This window comes from Adiantum capillus-veneris, chromosome 8 (assembly GCF_014529385.1).
Source record: "Adiantum capillus-veneris isolate H3 chromosome 8, ASM1452938v2, whole genome shotgun sequence".
NCBI classification, from domain to species: Eukaryota; Viridiplantae; Streptophyta; class Polypodiopsida; order Polypodiales; family Pteridaceae; genus Adiantum; species Adiantum capillus-veneris.
In genome coordinates this window covers 50,583,794-50,604,185 of record NC_140938.1, presented here as the reverse complement: position 1 = coordinate 50,604,185, position 20,392 = coordinate 50,583,794, and the positions used below count along the sequence as shown (strand labels likewise).

The 20,392-nt window shown below is 42.9% G+C and overlaps 1 protein-coding gene across 3 annotated transcripts; it reads right to left on the bottom strand.

The window, feature by feature from the left end:
* Positions 1-1,020: 1,020 nt before the first annotated feature.
* On the bottom strand, positions 1,021-4,718 carry LOC147452120 (uncharacterized). Of its 3 annotated transcripts, none has more exons than XM_086517918.1 (6): positions 4,261-4,472; positions 4,084-4,137; positions 3,376-3,926; positions 2,889-3,298; positions 1,908-2,003; positions 1,021-1,585 (listed from the first exon to the last, which is right to left on the bottom strand). In XM_086517918.1, exons 1-6 carry the CDS (start codon positions 4,304-4,306, stop codon positions 1,375-1,377), a joined length of 1,368 nt encoding a protein of 455 aa, XP_086374044.1. In that variant the 5' UTR covers positions 4,307-4,472; the 3' UTR covers positions 1,021-1,374. The 3 variants fall into 3 exon arrangements, with proteins under 3 accessions (XP_086374044.1, XP_086374045.1, XP_086374043.1); XM_086517919.1 differs by having other exon boundaries at positions 4,269-4,470; XM_086517917.1 differs by lacking the exons at positions 4,084-4,137; positions 4,261-4,472 and adding an exon at positions 4,545-4,718.
* Positions 4,719-20,392: the final 15,674 nt, after the last annotated feature.

Here is a 20,392-nt window from a genome sequence, read left to right as displayed (position 1 = left end):
TAGGACTAAGAGGAATGCTTGCAATCTGTATTTTGATTAAAATAGTCTAAAGCACTCTGCCCTTTCACTACAGGGGCATAGGTATTTTTAGTGATCCATGGGGTGATACTCCTGCTGTCATGCTTGTCAACTATTTCTTCAAAGTCCACATACACGATGCCTCACTTACATAAAGAGATGTGCCTTCACCCTGCATACATTCAAAATAAATAAAAAGCATTTTGGCCCTTCACTTGTCAAGCATAGAGTGTTCTTACTACAGTTGATCAAAGAGTATAGCTCTTGTTATGCTTGTCCTAGATACTTACTCGTGACCAGATCTATCTGAGTGAAAACAAAGCAACCTCTCAAGTCTTACAACATGCCCATTTGAGTGAGCCTTTGCAAAGCTTCCAAATGAATGCATGCTATGCCATGAATCCACATTCAATGGGCTCCAATGCAAGCAAACATGGACACTTATCCATCATAAACGGCTCTTTTGGCGGGGCTCCACAAGCATATGGAGAACGGCAGTAGGGTTCAAAACACTCATCAGCCATTAGCTCCTATGCTATCATGCTTGTGAAGTAAAACTTGGATTTTCGAAGTCCATACATAAACAAGTGTCAAGTATATGTCGCAATAGCCTACACATGACCATGCCTAGTTAATGCCCCTATTACTAGGAATAGAAAGAAAGAAAGTTTGCCATCATTACCATGGCGCGTGGCACTAATCGACTATCCAATGGTCCACAATTGCTCCCACAAGTTCTATGCTTTACAAAGGGGCCTTATGTAGGCCAAAGAAATTCCATTACGCTTGATACACCAGAAGAGAGCTGGGATGGGCTCACATATGCCATATTGTGACAGCTACAATGTGGGGGAGTCATATCGCATCCCTCTCCAATGTGCACTTCTGGCCTTACCCCAGGGAGATGCGTCGGTCCAGGATATTAACTAGGCAGTTAATTCATGTTCCCTAGCAGAAGCACCATCACAAGTAAAATGATGACTTTTTGGAACACAATAGACAGATGTGAAGCATTAGTGGCAGACCTAGATTACAGAAAATCTGAGTTTCAAAGTCAATTGCCCTTCACCAAAAGTTGATACAACTATCAAACCACCATGTATGACCCACCAAAATCTTCTCCATGTCCCATGACTGCCGAAGAAACACATACAGAAATATTGCTCACCTGCTGGAATAATGCAGGGGTAAATCTTTTCTTGGAGCTCAAAAAAGAAACAGGGTTTAAATGAATGTTTCATTGCTTTTCACATTCAGTTTTCAGGCAAGTTGAAGAACAGAGAAAAGCTGGTGCAGAGGCCCGAGCTAAGCAGCAAGCTGAAGAGGGACAATTCGTATTCAAGTTGCCGCTATCTGTCACTGACTCCACAGATACACCTCACCACTTGAAGAACAGCCTGCCAATAATCCAGGCCTATATGGATGCACGGCTAGCCGAGAAGGGATTGATTTCATCAACGGGCTGGTCAACCATTCACACTCTATTTCAAATTTTGCGGAAATTATGTCAATGCTCCTCTTGATGTTGCCCACAAACACAAAGCGGTCATCCCATCCCCATATAGCCCTACACAAACACAACAAATGCACCTTAAATTCACCTACCTATGAACATACAAGAACATCCATACGCAAAATATATTTATCATACCTGCTCTTATGAATATGATAAGGATCACAAAAAATTGCTTGATCCAATTACAACATATAAAATGAAAACAAAAATACAAAACACAATCACGACACACATCTTGCGGAAAAAAGAAGTTGCTGATTCAAACCAATCATAGAAGTGCTTTCCAATCACTCCAGATAATACTTATGTCAATTGAACTCACAGAAAGAAAGGCCTACATATTATGCACTATTGGCCATTTGTGAGAAGGTACCTGATCGATGACACTCCCCTGAGATGCATGTTAGCATGAGCAATAAATCTTTGCTGTTTGCAAGATGTATTTGCTAGAGCCACTGTGTTGTCGTAGCTGAAAGAAAACAATTATTATGAGCATGATTTAAATTTCAATTTGTGCAAAACCAGAGCATGCACTTCACAATTTTCATATGCCAAGGTAGAAATCAGAGACATTCATTAGCATACTAGCAGCCCTTATTTCCCGCATTCTTGACAGTGCATCCTTAAAAGATTTCTGATGCTTAAAAACATTAGCTACAAACGCCTTGAACATATAAACAGTCCATCCTTGGCCATAGAATGTATTTTTTTGGGAAGGGAGAAAAGCTGAGTGGCACAGTGTGTTTATCACACTATCTCATCAATGGAATGAAGAGAAGGTATATGAAGCTCGATACTACAATAGACATCTCCCTCACAGTTACAGCAATGGCGACAGGCATTCGATGAAAAGTTTGGTGACTAGCATATAGAAAATGCACAGGTATTCCTTGGCACCTCCAAAGAATGTATTCCCAAATTCCCAAGACTGCACGATTTGTCTTGCGTGTGCTCTCTATATCTCTATTCATCCTACATGTCCCCCCCCCCCCCCCCCCTTCCTGCATTCCTCCTTTTGCATGGCTTGTTCTTCAGACTCTCATTATAAAGCACTACGCAAAGACCCTCCAAATGTTTGCCATCATGTCTGCATATGGGCAATTCTGAATGCAACTAGACAAGCCCTAATAGATAAGGATCTACCATATTAAATGTTTAGACAGCTATCTGTTGTAGAAATTATTTCATCTGGTCTCGACCTTTCTTAAAGGTCAGTTCAACATAAAAGCACCAAAACTAACTCTTGTTCTGACAACTAACAATATTACTCTCCATTATCTGATTGCTTGCAATCTCGCAAACAAATTTCAAATTTTACTTTCTCTGTAGGCCATAGAGAGAAGAAGTTAAAAACCTGCATGTCACAATGGCCTTGCCCGAAGGAGAAAATTGAGCTGAATGTACTGCCTTTTGATGAGACAAAGAACATAAACTGCGGTACGTATTATCCAATTTTCGGACATCCCAGACTTTCACTTTCAGATCCGTTGAGCTTGTAACCACGAGCCAAGGAGAGTGCAAATTCACATCAATGGTGTTAATTGTCATTCTGTGGGCCTCGGCATTTAAGGAATGGCGGTTTTCTCTCATGTCAAGCATCTTCAGACATCCAGGTCCCTCAGCAATAAACACACACGACGGATTGCCAGGAACTGAACATATTGCAGAGACTATTTCCTCCTTGTCTGAGCAATACATTACTTTGAACGTTGCTGTTTGCACGTCCAGCAGCTTAACCGTTTGATCGTAGCTACAGGTGAGAACCTGTCACAACAGGTTTGTCAACCTTCAACTAGAAGAAAAACACCTAGCGGTGAGCTGAGTGACATTGAGAGTCAAACCTTAGTTGCATGAAAAGCAGGGAAAGCAATTCCGGATAGAGGCATCAAGTGAGGTCGATAAATGTGGAGTCCGTCGCCCTCCGGATCATTGGACTCCACATCCCAGAATCCTAGATGCCCAAGTTTATCTCCAGCCGCCAAAAAGAGATGCTCGCTTGTGGGGAGAAATGATGCACTTGTTATCCTCTCTGGCACTACTCTAGCTATGTCCCTTTTTTGTAGAGAAAATCTGGAGGGCTCTATGGCAGCACCTTCTGAAAATTTCTTCATGCAAGGCAACGAAGACAATGGGGCGTTCTCATCTATGTCCTGTAATTGGCTCAAAAGATCGGTGTTGGAAGATCCACGGATGCACACAGTAGCAAGGGGCAACGATTGCTTGGTGTGTTCCACAGCCAATGTGGGCTGGACTGGCTTCATGCATGATGTAGAAGAACCAATTCCCTGTCTGTGCTCAGCGGTAGGATTGACTCTAGTCGATCTTCGGGATCGTCTAAGAGCTACCAGATCTTCTTTTCTCCACTGTCCCGCTCTCCGGTTTGCATACGGTCCTATAACCACGCATAAACAGCAGTATAAGACAGGGCATCAAGGATCACAAGTTCATGCTCCAATGGGGAGAAATACAAATAGACACGCCGAGAACCCACTGAGGTCCTATGGCGTGTCCACAAAATCAGAATTTGTAAAGACTACAACTCCATGCACCAGTTAACCCAACCCCTAGAAGCGCCATAAAGCCTCTGTTAACCACCAGGATATCTGCCAAGCCACAGGGAATGAGGCATTATACACACAAATTGGTACATAGAGCTCTATTCACCCTCTACATTGAGCAAGGTTGAAGAATAGCTAGAATAACCATGATGCTCTAGGCCAATAAACCTGCAAACCTTTTCAGCCCCTCGAATGCCTGTATGTTTGCGTACATTAATGTTTGGCCATTCGAAAGAGCCACAGCCCAACAACAGAGAAACCTCTGCAGCTATGTCAATGTGCAAGAAACAAGTGTGCCCCTACATGATGCAAGGGCACCTCAGCTGACGCTTACATTTATCTGCATTTAAATGTAATGTTGAAGAATCTCTGCAGAGAAAACGTGATGCACTCCAACGTATCTTTTGTGGTATAAACAGAAAGGCACTGCGCAAGGAAAAGAAAAATTCTACCTGCATAGAGGTGGTGCATTTCAGACTTGGCGGAGTCAATGCGAAGGGCGTCGATCATGACCTGGTTTCGCTTCATATTCTCTAGCCTCAGCTTCTCGTATTCGGTTAAAGGGGCAGACATCGCCATCGCTGGAGCTCACACACCGCAGTCGCTAGCGTAGTTTGAATAGAGGCCACTATTTTGTCCTTACTTATTGCGTTCTTTACTTCTTTAGCGTAGCCTAGTGGGAGTCCTTGGCAGTCAACAGCAGCCCACGTGGCTCCAAAAGCTCTAAAACAAGTGATAAAATCACAAGGCCTGCCATTCAATTGATGCACTATGCACTTTAAGATTTTTTTTAAAAAAGCAAATGAATAATACCTTAAACTACATTAATGTTTCAATGATTTTATATAGAAAATAAACAAGCAACCTTAAGCTTTACAAGCAAGAAAATAAACTAAGTTTTTTGGGCAATAAACAATTAAAATTGAAGAAGCAAAGGGGCACTCCTGTGCACATCAGTCCCACCCTCCTCAGAGTTACCAGACACTATCTGCAGTCGTCGTGTGTATAGTGAGGTACAATGTCGCACCAGCAATTGTTTTGCACCCTGCGCAGAAGAGCTTGTAAAGCTCTTGCTAGTGCTAATAAGTGAACACTTTCGAACGCCTCCCTCCCTCCTTTGGATGTGTACTAAGCAACTCACAATTGAGATGCGAGAAAGCATGGAATAGGAAATTGTCCGTCATGGGGCGTTCAAGAGGGCCAAGAACCATCCATATGCACAAGAAGCCCATGCCGTGCAAAAGCTTTGCAAGGTGGCATTGGGGCTAAACACTTGCACATCCACAACATCAAAGCAACACCATCTATGGGCTGTGGCAGCTCAGCCCCACCAGCCAATGTGCTCATGTCATCTACCCTATGCCGAGATGGCTTCAGGGAAAAAATTTCGGCTTGCCAGCCTTTCATAATGATTGCTTGGTATGTAAGGATTTCCATCCTTTCATCATGATTGCTTGGTAGCATAAGACTACCTTTACAAAGTTGTTTGGCAAGAGCCAGAGATTTAAGCAAAATCTTGCATCTCCACTTGCAAAATAGTGATAGGCTAACCTCCACACTTTCCTCTAGAGTCTTTCAACCCACAAGCATCAAAATTTAGAACCCTCTTCCTCACTCCATCAAGTGGCCTGCGTGGAAAAATTGTAGGTTATAGGAACCCCACATGCCTATTAGGTGTATTCAGTGTGATACATACATTTTCAAAGAGACTACATAGTATACATACTATCATGCTAGGTAGTAATCCTAAAGAATCCCTTAAAAAAGATCATTTTCATCACTTTACCAGCTCGATTACTACACTCATTCATGCTAATTTTATTATACAAACTGGTGCTCACCAACGAGCCCCAATTTGTTGTGCAAAACACATGCTCAATTTCAAAATAACCTTAAGCAAATCCCCAAACTTAAGCATCTTCTGAAGTTTTGAAAGAACATCAAGGCAAGCAGATGATCCAAATTGACTTGCTTCAGATAAACTTAAGCAAATCCTTGACAAACTTAAGCATCATCTGAAGTTTTGCAAGAACATCAAGGTAAAGAGATGATGCAAATCGACTTACCTAAATTGGTTCTCGCGACCAAAACGAGTTGGAGTGCTCCGAAAGTGGACTTCCACAATCTACTACATTCACGTTAAGGTCAAGAGACGATCCAAATTGACTTGCACAAACTGGTGCTCCCCGACGAACACCAGTTGTAGTGCTCCACAAGCAAAAAAAAACAGGTGAGGCTCCATAGGCGAACTTCCACATGTGACCAAAATGATGAGGAAAACCATGTCCTTAATTGGTGCTCAAACCTGCACAATATGCAGCATTAAAAATTGCTCTAATTGGTGCTCAACGATAAGCACCAATTGTGGAAATTTCACAAACCAACATATGTGACATCATTTTCTCCTAGACTCAAGTTCATTTGAGCAATTGGAGCTTGGCATCTGGTGGCCCTTTCTTCTTCCCACTCTGTCCAATCCCTGCCCCCTCCTCGCCATAGCTGCTTCACTTCTCTATCTCTGTCCTGCGTGTGCACATTCCCTTCTCTTCACTGGCACCTACTTGTAGAGCTACACACCAAAAAGAACCTCTTTTCTCTTCCCTTCAACATCCACCCGTTTCCAGGCAGATCCCTTCTTTGCTCGATTCTTTTCCTTTGCCTAGATCCATCAGCTGCTCGTCTGTGGTCAAGCAAGTAGCTATGACGGCAGTGCTCTCCTTGGTGCCTGCATACCTGCACCACCGAGAGAGAGATAGATAGAGATATACCCACGCTGAGAGAGAGAGAGAGAGAGAGAGAGAGGGAGAGGGAGAGAGAGAGAGAGAGAGAGAGAGAGAGAGAGAGAGAGAGAGAGAGAGAGAGAGAGAGAGAGAGAGAGAGCTTTAGCACATAAAGACAGTCGGTCAGTCACCCTCAACCATGGCTGAACCTACCATCTCGAGCACATGAAGCCAGCCGCTCACAAACTTCACCTTCGCTCACCCCAAATCCGAGCACATAAAGGCGTTGGCAAGGCTTCGTGGTGAAATCTTACCAGATACGTGGCTGGCTGGCTGGCTGGGAAAACTAGCCCCTGATTTTTCTGATCTCGCTTCCAGCCCCACCCACCCAAGAACAGGTCACCACATCAGACCACGCTCCTGTAAAAATGAGGCAGTTGGTTGGCCGGCAGATCACTCGGAACCGATCTTCGATACACATTCTACACCCGTTACACTCTTCTTCACCCCAGTTCTTCCTCTTCATTGATATGGCCTCCATGGCTAGCATCTCTGCTCTGCAGGGCGCCATCGTTGCCGCCTCTGCGTCTCAAATGAGCGCTGCTTCTAGCTCCACCACCACCATGAGGATGCCCTCCGCTTCAGCGCAATACGCATTCCCTCTCGCCATGTCCAAGAGGAGCCACTCCCTGCACATACAAACAAAGCATACATCCTTAGAAAACCCCCATCTATTTCTCCCCATAAGGAGATCCCATTTTCTGATCGATCGTGCTTACCCCCTCATCTGCTGCGCGAACACGAAAGCAGCGGGCCGGTCGCGTGCTCTGCAAAATGCAGAGAAGGTGGAAGGAGCTGCCAACAAAGCTGGGGAGCAAGTGAAGGGCGTCGCCCAAGAGGTGTAGGACTTCGTGAAAAGGCGCTTCTCGGGAGGCCAAGAGCACAGCCCAAAGTTTTGCGGAGGGAGTGAAGGATAAGGCAGGCCAGGTGACGGACAAGACGTAGAGCCACGGGCAAGAACTAGAGAACGTTGCACCATCCTCACCCTCTCCTGTTGAAAAAACACCATCTTCCCTGTCTATTGTTCAAAAACCACCATTTGAGAAACCACCAGAGGTTACACAAATGCTCCCATGTACAAGTCACCATCCTTTGGGAGCTCCCCATCCTCTAAATTATCTGGTTGCATGGACGTGGCGTTGTTGGCCCTGAATCCAATGTGCTCACATCGTGGCCACCACTGAGTCTCTCTCTCTCTCTCTCTCTCTCTCTCTCTCTCTCTCTCTCTCTCTCTCTCTCTCTCTCTCTCTCTCTCTCTCTCTCCCCCTCCCCCCCCACGTGCGATTTGCTCCTGGATTTTCGAAATCCATAGTGGGCTCGTTCTTAGTGGGGTGGGATTTTGGAAATCCGTAGTGGGCTCGTTTTTACTCAAGATTCCTCAAGATATGTTCATCATTAAATTTACACACTTTTCATTTCAATGAGTGTCCACTATCTTATTTCAACCAATCAAAATTTTTGGCCTATCAAAAAATGCTTAAAAAGACAACTCAACTTTTTTCCTATTTTAGTCAACAAAAAGAGAAGGCAACGCTATAGCCTTTGCCCTTTGGGCAAGCCAAAAAACAGCGCTCAAAAGCTCTTAAAAAAACGGCGCCATCATAAGCCCAGCGCAGCGCTCAAAAGCTCTAAAAAAAACGGCGCCGTCATAAGCCCAACGCAGCGCTCAAAAGCTCTTTAAAAAACGGCGCCGTCACCGCAGAAAAGCTCTACAAAAAACTGCGCCGTCAGAAGCTACCAAGTGAATAAAATAAAAACAGCATGCTGAGGTTGCTCTCACGAGCAATTCAATCTTCTCCACAAGCAGTTCGCACTTTCCCAGAAGTAAGCAATATTTACTTCGTTGCTCCCATAGCAATTCGATCTTCTCCATAAGCAGTTCGCAGGTTCCACAAGTAAGCAGTTCGCAGGAGCAATTCAATCTTCTCCACAAGCAGTTCGCAGGTTCCAGGAGTAATCAGCTTCGAGATTTGTCTACAAGTTTGTCTCTGGCCACTGTATGAGAGAGAGAGAGAGAGAGAGAGAGAGAGAGAGAGAGAGAGAGAGAGAGAGAGAGAGAGAGAGAGAGAGAGAGAGAGAGAGAGAGAGAGAGAGAGAGAGAGAGAGAGAGAGAGAGAGAGAGAGAGAGAGCTATGAAGCTAGTAGCATCTTTTGACGCTCCTCCTTTCAACCAAAGCCATCATCGCAGCACGTTAAAATTTTCGCACACACAGTAGCATCTTTTGACGCTCCTCCTTTCAACCAAAGCCATCACCGTAGCAAGTTGAAATTTCCGCACACACATACTCATAGTAGTAATTGCTACATGAGACTGTGACTTCTTTGTAGCTAGTACTGCAGGAAGCAAACAAGCATTGTTGCATGTGGGTCTACAGATTACCCTTCTCTTTCCATGCTTTTCTTATGTGCTCCAAAATAGCTCGCATTTACCCTACGCTTAAGCAACTTATTAGGAGATTAATTAGCAGCTTCTACTCACATATGAAGTCATATAAGAGAAAGCAATGGAGACAAAAATTAGAAGTACTTGTTCGCGCAGAGCTTTAATGGAACCATCGCACCTTTCTGCCTTCCACTCATTCTCTGATCTATGGTGCTGGGAGTGGCAACACCCATCTATGATGTTGGAAGTGGCAACGCCCAGCTAGTTGTTGTACTAACACCTTATGCCTGTTCATATGAAAGCAAAGAGCCATGAAGAAAAGCCTGCCTCGTCGACATGGCGAGAGCATTCTTCAATATCATAGATTCTGTAGGCCAAGCTCCTCCCTATTCATTCCAGCAGTGGAAGGTCGACAATGTCACTGTTTGCCATCGGCATATTGGAATCGACCTTCTTTTGCAGTAAAGCCTCTGCGCCTTCCCTGCGTAGCAATCATAGCAACTTTGGGTGTAACAAGACCCAGTGGCTAGTTGAACAGTATGTCCAACTTCAACTACCTTACTCAGCTCATGTCTGCAGGTGCAACTAGTTATGGTCTAACTCTACCGTGTTTCATTGCAAACAGATCAAGAGAACCTTGGACACATCTCCTCTACTTTCGCAACGGCGACATATTCCAGTGTGCGGTGAGTAAGAAGTGTCACATTCTAGTCTTGAACACTGAGAACACAGTAAAAAGAACACACCAAAAATTGCATGTTTCCGTGAGAATGGCACGTTCCCTCGTATTATTAAAAATTGGGGAGGACTGTGCAAACTCCCCCGTGCAAGGACACCAGCACGTTTTCTTTTTTTTCTATAACATAAGAATGAAAGAACACATACAAATAATGAGATTACTCTCAGAACCTTCAACATTGTGCTATTACTTTTCTAACGCTTCGTACTTATTCTTTGCAAGGGACATTCGGGAAATCAGCTATCGCTTGCCTCTTCCCAGACCGAAAGTCCACAGCAACACAATCTAGCACCAGGTACATGTTTGTTTCAAACGCTTGCATTGTTCGTTGCTTAGACGTGACTAGTAAGTATGATATCACAAGGTTTTCATCGCATTGAATCATTCAGATTGAGTCCGACTTCAGCCTTGAATGGACCATCACCGAAAGCGTAGGATACACCTCAGCATATCGAATGCGAGACATCGCACTTCAATCAAGAAGAAGGCTAGATTTCTACCATGCTCACAATCATGGATTGATATCGTCAATATAGTCTACCGATGGAGTTCAGACGTTGCAGTGATATTCAAACCTTTAAGCATATGGTGTAGTTTTCATCCAAAGAAGTACCTCTTTTGATTGTACTCGAGCTCCAGACGAGACATCAATTGCAATATGTTTGCTAGCAGTCTATTGGTATCCAGCTTAGAGGCTACACGAATAGAAATGCAATGGGTGCAGTGCTCCACTTGTGAGAACTCAAGTGCACGTCGCAGATATTGTGTGCCCTTACTTCCAGACTACACAAGAAGAATATTGAACGGAAATCAACTTCACATACAGCTATTGAGCGTCATTGACATATCTGTCAATGCCATCTCAACAGTGACAAAAATTGCGCGAGATACACTAGACAGGCGTTCAATATTAGATAACCCTCTGCTATCATGCAGTAAAGAGCATAGAACAACCTTCACAGAGCAAGATCTAGCTACATCACAAGTGGCAAACATACTTGCATTCAATCTCGAGAACAACTTCGTACTATAGAAGTACATGTCGATGGCTGAACGACCGAATAAGAAGCTTGGCCTCTGCATACTAAGTCAAGATAGTGTGAGAAAGATCATTCAACAACAACAAGACAACGCGCTGTTTGCACTGATGGCGCAGCTTGACACAAGTTTGATGTTTGGTATCATCGAAAACATCGTTGAACCAGCCAAGAGAAGAGAATTCACCGCTAGCGATACTTACAAATTTGCTTCTCTACAGCTTCGTGGCCGTCAATAGTTGCGTGAGAGAACAGTTGCTTTCAAGACGAACGGCATGCCTGCCCCATCAAGCTCTGCAAACGACATCACAATAGAGACAATAGTGTTTCCATTCCTGTTCCCTTTTGGGAAAGGCCAGTATGATGGTAAAATCAACTTTAGTATAAATGTAAAGATCCGTGCATCGACTCTGTTCTCTGTTTACACCCTGTACAAGCCATACCTGCTCATAATGTACCAACTAAAGCAGGCACTTATGTTGGCTAACAATACACACATGAGCTTGTTTCAAAAGGACATTGACAACTACAAGAGGGCCAATCGTACAACAACTAGTAAAAATACTAGGAGGCATGTGCTTCTCTAATTGCAATCGCCATGAAGGCTTGAACCGTTACACCAGTTTGTCATCCACTTGCGGTCATGCAGGCGAACGGAGCACTCTAGTTATTTTTGCGGCTGAATTCATTTAAATCTTTAGAGCGGCGTCCGCCGGCACAAGCTCCGGCATAGGTGGGTCACGCTTGCTCTTACCAACGATTTTGATTATCCAATATTATACATTTTCTCAAGTTCAATTATGAGCACACATAGAAACACTCGCACTCTATCTCTCAATTTTTTATTCTCGCTTTCGAATGTCTCTGAATGCATGTAAGTATGTATGTACCTAAGTGTGTATGTATATATGTACATGTGTGTATATGTATATGTATGTGTTCTCTATCTTTATACATCTTCCAACAAAAAACATCACCTTCTCTCTTATCTCTTCTTTGATGTCATCCCTCACCACCTCTCTCTCTCTCTCTCTCTCTCTCTCTCTCTCTATATATATATATATATATATATATATATATATATATATATATATATATATATATATATATATATATAGATGTATGTATGTATGTATATCCTCCTACTCTCTCTCTCTCTCTATATATATATATGTATGTATGTATATCCTCCTACTCTTATCTCTCACTCTCTCCCTCTCTCTCTCTCTCTCTCTCTCTCTCTCTCTCTCTCTCTCTCTCTCTCTCTCTCTCGCAGCCGTTTTTTGACCTAGTAGATAGCAGTTCACTTTTTTTTATCATAACTTCTTCATCCGAACTCCGATTTGGGTGATCTATAGCCTGAATTGAAGAGCATGAAGCCCTCTGCGTATTGATGTAAGACAAAAAAAAATTAGAGTTATGAAAGGCGTTTCTGTAACAGCATTTCCGAAGTGAACAGGTTCAAGAAAATTGACTCTCATCTCTTATTTTACATACAATGTCTTTTGGCACTCGCAAGGGTTTTTTTTCTTCAACAAGGTCCACAACCATTGTGGAAAATGATCCAAGATCTCCTAAGTGTGGAGATAGCAACACAACCACCCAACCAACGACATCGGAAAGCATGATTATGGCATACTCGGTATCATTGCAAGGGACCGTAAACAAACAAAGTGAAGACTTACGAGCACTTGCAATGGAGAATGGCACACTAAGGGTACTTGTGGTTGAGAATGAGAATCTCAAGAGGACACTTGAGATGCAAACAACATGTTTGATGCAACTTGAAGAGGAAGTCAAGGAATGTAAACGCTCTCTTGTGGACTTGAATGCTTTGAAGGAGCGGATGAGCAAAGTAGAGCATGACCATGTATTGAAAGAGGAGAAATTCGACACCATGAGCCGGGATGTATGCAACATGAAATGTATACACAAACAAATCTTGGGCTGATGTATGTGGTAGCAATGTGGCTTCTAATTCCTCACTCATGCAAAATATGGCTCAAACAAAGAATGTTGAGAATGTGGATGCGGAGGAGTTGAAGGAACGGGAGCGACGTTCCAAGAACATTGTTATTCATGGAATTCCCAAAGAGAAGCTAGAGACACCTCCTTCTCTTGCCATTGTTATTGAAGATTTCTTCAAACCCACTTTGGCATGTCCGGAGTTATGGTCTATGGAGCACATAGAGTGGGGAAGCAAGGAGCTCCTCGCTCGGGAGAACGGCTAATTGTATGCACCATGCCGGATGAGACCAAGCGAAAGATTATCCTTGATAATAGTTGGATCTATCTGAGGGATACAAAATGTTTCGTATGTGAAGATCGCACTATTAAGCAACAAAATATGTGTCACAAGGCTTATGAGAAAAAGAATAGGAAAAACAAGGAGATCTCTCATGAAGAAAATGTGTCCAAGGAGGAGGCAAGTCCCTCGAGCAAATAGGGATGCATGACCTATGAGACCGAGTTACAATTGAAAATATGCTTTTGGAATTGTAATGGATACCCATGGAATGTGGGGATTGGCATTGATGAACTAACAAGAAAAGCCGATGTTGTACTTCTTGTTGAAACTTGGGAGCATGATACACAAAGGATTAACGGCTTGGAGAATTACACTGTACATTCATTGATGTGGTCAAAGAACCTTAAGCAATGAAGAGGACAAGGAGGGGTAGCATGTATAGTTAAGAAAGGATTGGAAGATTTTGTATCAATTGTGAGATGACAAGTACAAACATTATGTATGGCTGAAAATTATGACACCAAAAAGAGCACCATTTTTGTAGCCGATTGCTACATTCCTCATCATGATTCTCCCTTTTATGCTTTCATGGATAAAGATCAGTCATTTTTTAATTTAGAAGAGGACATTGATTATTTCAAAGGTGAAGGTGATGTTATTGTATTTGGAGATATGAATGCTCGCATAAAAACATGATACTCAACAATTTGATATGCCATAGATTTCAAGGGAGCTGGAGAAAGTTCACTTGTATGATTGCAACATGATACTCAACAATTTGATATGCCATAGATTTCAAGGGAGCTGGAGAAAGTTCACTTGTATGATCGTTCTTCAATGGATAAGAAAGAGCCGGATCACTATGGAAAGTTACTTTTACACATGTGTAATAGCACGGGTATGCTCATTGCCAATGGTATATCTTTGTGGAGTGGAACCAATGGATTTACATGTAGGAGACATAATGGGGATAGTGTGATTGACTATATGCTACTCTCCAAAGCTATCATGTATCACATAAAGAGTTTTATGTTTGGCCAATGTACCTCGGAATCTGACCATCGCACCTTATGTATTAACCTTTCATGTGGAGAAGCAACTAAGCATGACAATTTCAGCCAAAGGAAAGAGAAATTATCACTATGTATGGATTTCAAACGGGTACCAATGTACATTGAAATGGTTGAACAAAAATTATGGATGAAGAAGCTTCAATATGATGCACCATTGGAAACTAAATAGGAAGCTTTCAAGAAAGTTATTTGTTCTTGTGCCGAAGAATGCTTTGCTATAAAGCATCTCCATGGTATCAACAAAGATAGATCACGCAAAAGGTGGTTTGATAAAGAATGTTAAGATGCTCGAAAGCCCTTGATAAAACTTGATGCAACTGTGGACAAAGACAACTATCAAAGTCATTTGCATACATACAAGGCATTGATTCAAAAGAAGAGAAGAAGATGGGAAGTAAAGCAACAACTTTTTCAAATCCAAGAAAAGGCACATGCATGTGGAAGATTTTGGAGAAACTTGAGGGGCAAGCGAGTTGAGAATTTTGGTAACTTGAGTCTTGTGGATATGTACACACATTGAAGGCAATTATATGAGCAAGAAAATGCTGAAAAAATGCCATTTTATGGTTAACTCCCATGTATGCCCTCCTTTTTTACTATTGAAAATGTATGTGGTGGGCTTGAAAGGTTTGCCACTCGTAAAGCGGGAGATCTTCAAGGTATCAAGTCGGAGATGATCAGATGGACAGGAGATTTTACCCATGAGTGGGTGTGTGATATGTTCAACCTTGCACTTCAACATGGTATGCCTTATGATTGGATTACTAATTGGGTTAAGCCTTTGCACAAAGGAGGGGATGTAAAGAATGTAAACAACTACCGGACTATAATGATTGGGTCTCTTATGGAAAAATTGTTTGGGTGCATAATGAGGAGATGAAATTGAGTGATTGGGCTGAAGATAATGACAAGCGTGCAAAGGGACAGGCGGGTTTTCGTCGATGCCATAGCACCATTGATCATCTTATTACTCTTCGTGTTCTCATGGAGCAAAGTCGGTTGAAAGGAAAGGGATTGTATTGTTGTTTTCTGGACTTTAAGAAAGCCTTTGATATGTGGAGAAGGATGGAAGAACTCCTAGTGCCAAGTGAGTTTATGCTTGCGGTTTCTCGAATCTATGAGAAGGTGATTTGTCAATTGCGCATGGGAAGAGAAATTTCAGAATTTTTTGTAAGCACTATTGGGGTTAAACAAGGATGTCCATTATCACCAACTCTCTTTGGTCTATGCATCGATCAATTGGAACAAATGATACTTGACTTTATGCAAGAAGAAGGCATTGAAGAGGTCACTATTTGCAATGCGGTAATCATGCTTTTGTTGTATACGGATGATGTAGTGCTTCTAGCACACACTTTAGAAGATGCACAAAAGCTTATGGTTGTCCTTGAGAACTTTTGCTTGCATAGTGGGCTGATTGTGAACGAATCCAAGACAAAGGTTATGCTTGTGAAAACCCACCATAAGGAGAAGCCATGCATTGTGTACAACAATGAGACACTTGAAGTTGTTGAGAGCTTTAAGTACCTTGGCCTTGAGGTTCCATCCAATCACAAGTGGCATGAATGTGCTATGCGTCGTTTGGAAGCGGGAAAGAGATCATTTTATGCATTTGAGAACATGTGTAATGCGGGAAACATCAAGTGTTGGGTTCTCAAGAGGTATCTTTTTGATGCATTGGTGACACCGGTTCTTCTTTATGGAGTTGAAGTGTGGGGCGAGAGCATCTCAAAGTCTACTTGGAAAGACTTTGAGAATGTCCAAAAGCGTTTTCTTACAAACTTTCTCCAAGTGAAGACACAAACACCATATATGCTCCTACCTCTTGAGTCGAGATGTCTTCCAATTGAGGTTATGGGCATGGAAAGGGTTGTGGAGTACATGATAAAGATGCGTCAAAACCCCTCACATCGACTTCCTACAATTGCATGAGAAGCAAGCAAAAAAGTTCAAAAGACGCATAAAAGCAAGATCTTGAGCACGGGATGGATGCAAGACATAAAGAAGTCGTTTGGGAGATAGGATGCATTACACTTGCTACATGATGCTTCAATTGACTCCCAAGTGAATGAAGCTTTTCTACAACGCCAATGTATTACGGATTGGGAGAAATCCGGTGGTTCACGATTCATACATTACACCACCCATATTTCCCCCAACTATAAAACCATGTTCTTCGCCGAAAGAGGAAACCGTACTCACACTTACATGCTTGAGCCTATCCCCTTGTCGGCGATATGCACTATCGCACCCATTTCCTTCGATGCGAGATAGGGCGTTGGGGCAATGGAGAAGAGTCAAATCGACTATGCATATATTATGCTCACTGTAAGTTCAAGAGTCTGAGTACCACACACTACTAGTGTGCTCAGCTTTTGGTCACAACCGAACTTGCTTCTCTCACATTTTCAACCATAACTTAGACCTACACACTTTCCTCTCCCAGCCAAAGTGTGGGCTCTCCATTGCGACTCTCATCACCGCAATTTTGGAGCATCGAGAGTCACTCATCAGCCATACACATACTACATCACATGTAACTTTGGTCCCATAGGTCATATTTGACCTCTGAGGACGATAATAAAATCTCTCTCTCTCTCTCTCTCTCTCTCTCTCTCTCTCTCTCTCTCTCTCTCTCTCTCTCTCTAGCAAAAAGGGAGACCACAATGCCGAGCATCATGACATCGGACCCTGTGATCAATAATTGTTGGCACCGTTGTGAGATCTCTCTCTCCTCCTCCACCCCCGTGCAAGTGGATGCTTTAATGCCCTAAAGTTTAGCTCCCTCCTTCACATTTTGTAATGCCTATGGTGGATAGAACAACGAGGCATTCATCGTAGTGAGAGTCTCATAACAATTAGGAGAAAATAGATTAGAAAGAATGTACTCAATGAAAATAGATTTGCTTGATTGATTATGATGATCGAGCAAATTACAAGCTAAGCATTATGGCCTTATATAGGCTCAGAATGGAAGGTGGAATTTAATGCTAGAAAATGATATGCATCACATGTGGGAAAAGGGTCAAATAGCATGTGTCTATACCAATAGCATGTGACTATAAGAAGCATATATTAGGAAAATCTATGTAGTAGAATGCAAGCATGCACATAAGGGAGGTGTTGGTCAAGTATCGAGTGTAGGCTAAAGACTTGCCCCGACAAACACCCAACTGAAGCTTACACGAACTGTATGGATTCTAATCAAGAGTCTAATATGGGTTACTTAGGGTAACTGCATATGGCTCATAAGATGAACCTAATGCAAAAGAGGGTAGGTCTTATCTCCAAACTTGAGGTTGGAGCACTGTCTAAAACCCTTTAAAATACATCCTCATAATAGACAGTGTTGGCATCCCTTCTTCTTCTTCTTCTACTTCAACAATGCCTACTTTACATTTGGAATCTCTAGGATTCTTTTAGTTCTTACCATTATCTTTAAAGAAACATCAATTGGGTACATTTCCCTTGTGTATTATGCTTTTGTACATGAGTATCACATTCATATCAAGGCGAGTTTTGTGCAAATGAATCCTCAAAGGAATTAACAAAATTTTGATCGTGTAAAGTCGTCCTTCTCTTTTGAGAAGCACCTCTTCACAACGGTTGAGGCCGTAAAGCTCGAGGAGAGATTCCTTGAAAGAATACTTGATGGTTGTTTGCCTTTATTAGTGCTCTGGGATAATGCTTGGTCCTTAGCAAAGAGGGGGAGCTCAAGGCCAAGGAACTTCGGCTCTGTAGCCGCAAGAATGGCCGCTTTGGAGCTAGGAAGTGGTCTTTGTGGAGCCGAGCTGTGTTGCAGGAAAACAACCCCTTAGAGTTTTTTTTTTTTTTTTTGTAAAGGCCATGTGCCTCAAAGAAAGGGGGGAAACAAGGGGTGACCTTCTAGTGCATTGAGGGCCTTTAGTGCAACTTGGTGCTCTCTCTCTCTCTCTCTCTCTCTCTCTCTCTCTCTCTATCTATCTATCTATCTATCTATCTATCTATCTATCTATCTATCTATCTCTCTTTTTGCTCATTGACACACGACCATCTATAGGTCATCCTCTCTCCTCCTTCCCCTCAATCAACCACGTCAAAATCAATTGGGAAACCTAGGTGGCTCTACGTTAATAACAATACTTCATTTGTTCAAAAGATTCTCTCAAATTTTCTAAGTTTAGAGAAAAGCGAAGCTACAAGTAGGAGAGATGGTGAAGCAAACATGTAGACCTTGCGCAAACTTGTGCACATGGGCAAGCCCTCTTCCCTTCTCTGTGGGGCCTTCATTTCGACCAACCCTTTTCTCTCCACCCATGTCGAAGCCCTGCAAAAGGCCACATGCCACCATCCCTTCGCATCCGATGGAGGTAGCAATGAGATTTATCTTGCGCAACCCATTGCAATTGCTGAAATGATCTTTCTACCATACGAGTTCTAGCAATGCTTGAGAGTAGGGTAGGAAACACAACCAAAGCGAGGGCCTCACAAGCGCGTGCATGTGTGCACACACACACAGGGATGACATGAAGCCAACCCATGTTTTGGGCATCCAAAAGAGAGCATTCCAAGATCTAGTTTTGACTCCCTGTAATATTTGAGAGTCTCCCATTTATTCTCGTTTTTAAAAAAAAATATTTCTAGCCGATAAAATTCTTGAAGAAAATGGGTATCGGCTTCTCAATATTAAATTGGGTTCACAAGAGGCTGTGGAAGCCGTGTAAATTTCTTAGTATCCAATATTGCGGAGCCATTTGTGTTGGGATTAAAGCCCAAGTGGCCTCTTATGCGGATATGGCCGCCCGCCCGCCTAACTCACTTACCTCTAACTCTTTGTATATACTCACATATACTTTGTGAATACTAAGGAATTGGGAGATAACCCTTCTAACAGTTCTCTGCGTATTGTACTGTGTAAGCTCACTGTGTGTGTGTGTGTGTGTGTGTGTGTGTGTGAGAGAGTCGACCCACGCTCCGCTCCGCGACTTCAATTGGTATCATAGCCTTGGTTCAGTGCGGTTTTGCGCAATTGCGCGCGCGCACACTTTTCCGGCAGATTCTGGATCCGGAGTTCGAAAATTCACACTCGGCGTTCCGGGAGCGTTTCCACCAGGCGACCTGGCGTTTTACCCCCCTTTCGAAGACGTTTATGCCCTCAGAATTTCGTTCTGAGCACTACAGCAGAAGATAGATTTCAGCCGCAAAGAAATCCGTCTTGTGTAGATTGGCAAGCAGGAGGTGGCCGACATCAATATCGGCATCGACATACATCACTCATTAGTATTCAGAGCATCATCTATAGACCAGGTACACATATATATCATCAGATATATATATTGCAGTCTGCATTGTTACTTCTTGTGCTTGCCAGGTTCCAGGGGAGGTGTGGCCATACGACGGCTTGACACCACTGGCATGTATTGCAGATTGATGTACTGTGATTGTGGGTCTGCTAGTTGTGAGTCACGCTAGCAGACAGACCGCCGCAACGGTCATAGGACAGTGATTGGTCTATTATAGGATGTATGCTAGTTCTGGGCAATTTGTTGAGCCATCTGAGAGGGTCGTGTGTGAGGTTTTTTGAAGCCAAGCACTGGGGGATGGGTTACCCAGTGTGAGGTGGATTAGGTTGCTGGAGTTCCCCTCTACACGCATCCTCTTCGGCGACTTTTATCCCTTAGGATGTATGACTTTGTGTAGACACTGGATTGTATCTAATGCGTCAGGCCGTTGAGGCATTGTTCAGGGTTCAGTCTTGAGACAGATACAGGTTCTGTCATCGCCCAGAGAGGAGACAGTGTATGCTTACATGACAGCATATTACAGACATTTTTTAGATTTGTCACTGGTCAGCTATTTATGATTGTTTTTTGAGCTATCTTTTGGTTCCCAGAGCTCAGTTTACACGGGAGACTCTGTCAAAAATTTTCAAAATACTGACAGTTCCTGAGGAGAGGTGTTCAGCTTGTTGATTACAGCTTGTTTACTGTGTACAGAGGCCAGTTTACAGGGGAAACTGTGCCGGATTTTTCTCAAGAGTAAACAGCTTGGCAGATATGGC

What these genes read in the sequence shown, in the direction of transcription:
- LOC147452120 (XM_086517917.1), bottom strand. Translation starts at nt 4,671, where the DNA reads ATGGCGATGTCTGCCCCTTTAACCGAATACGAGAAGCTGAGGCTAGAG. An exon ending in AATGCACCACCTCTATGCAG is followed by an intron (nt 3,927 to 4,544) that starts GTAGAATTTTTC and finishes GCGTGGTTATAG; the next exon opens with GACCGTATGCAAACCGGAGA. An exon ending in AAGGCCATTGTGACATGCAG is followed by an intron (nt 2,004 to 2,888) that starts GTTTTTAACTTC and finishes GTTTTCTTTCAG; the next exon opens with CTACGACAACACAGTGGCTC.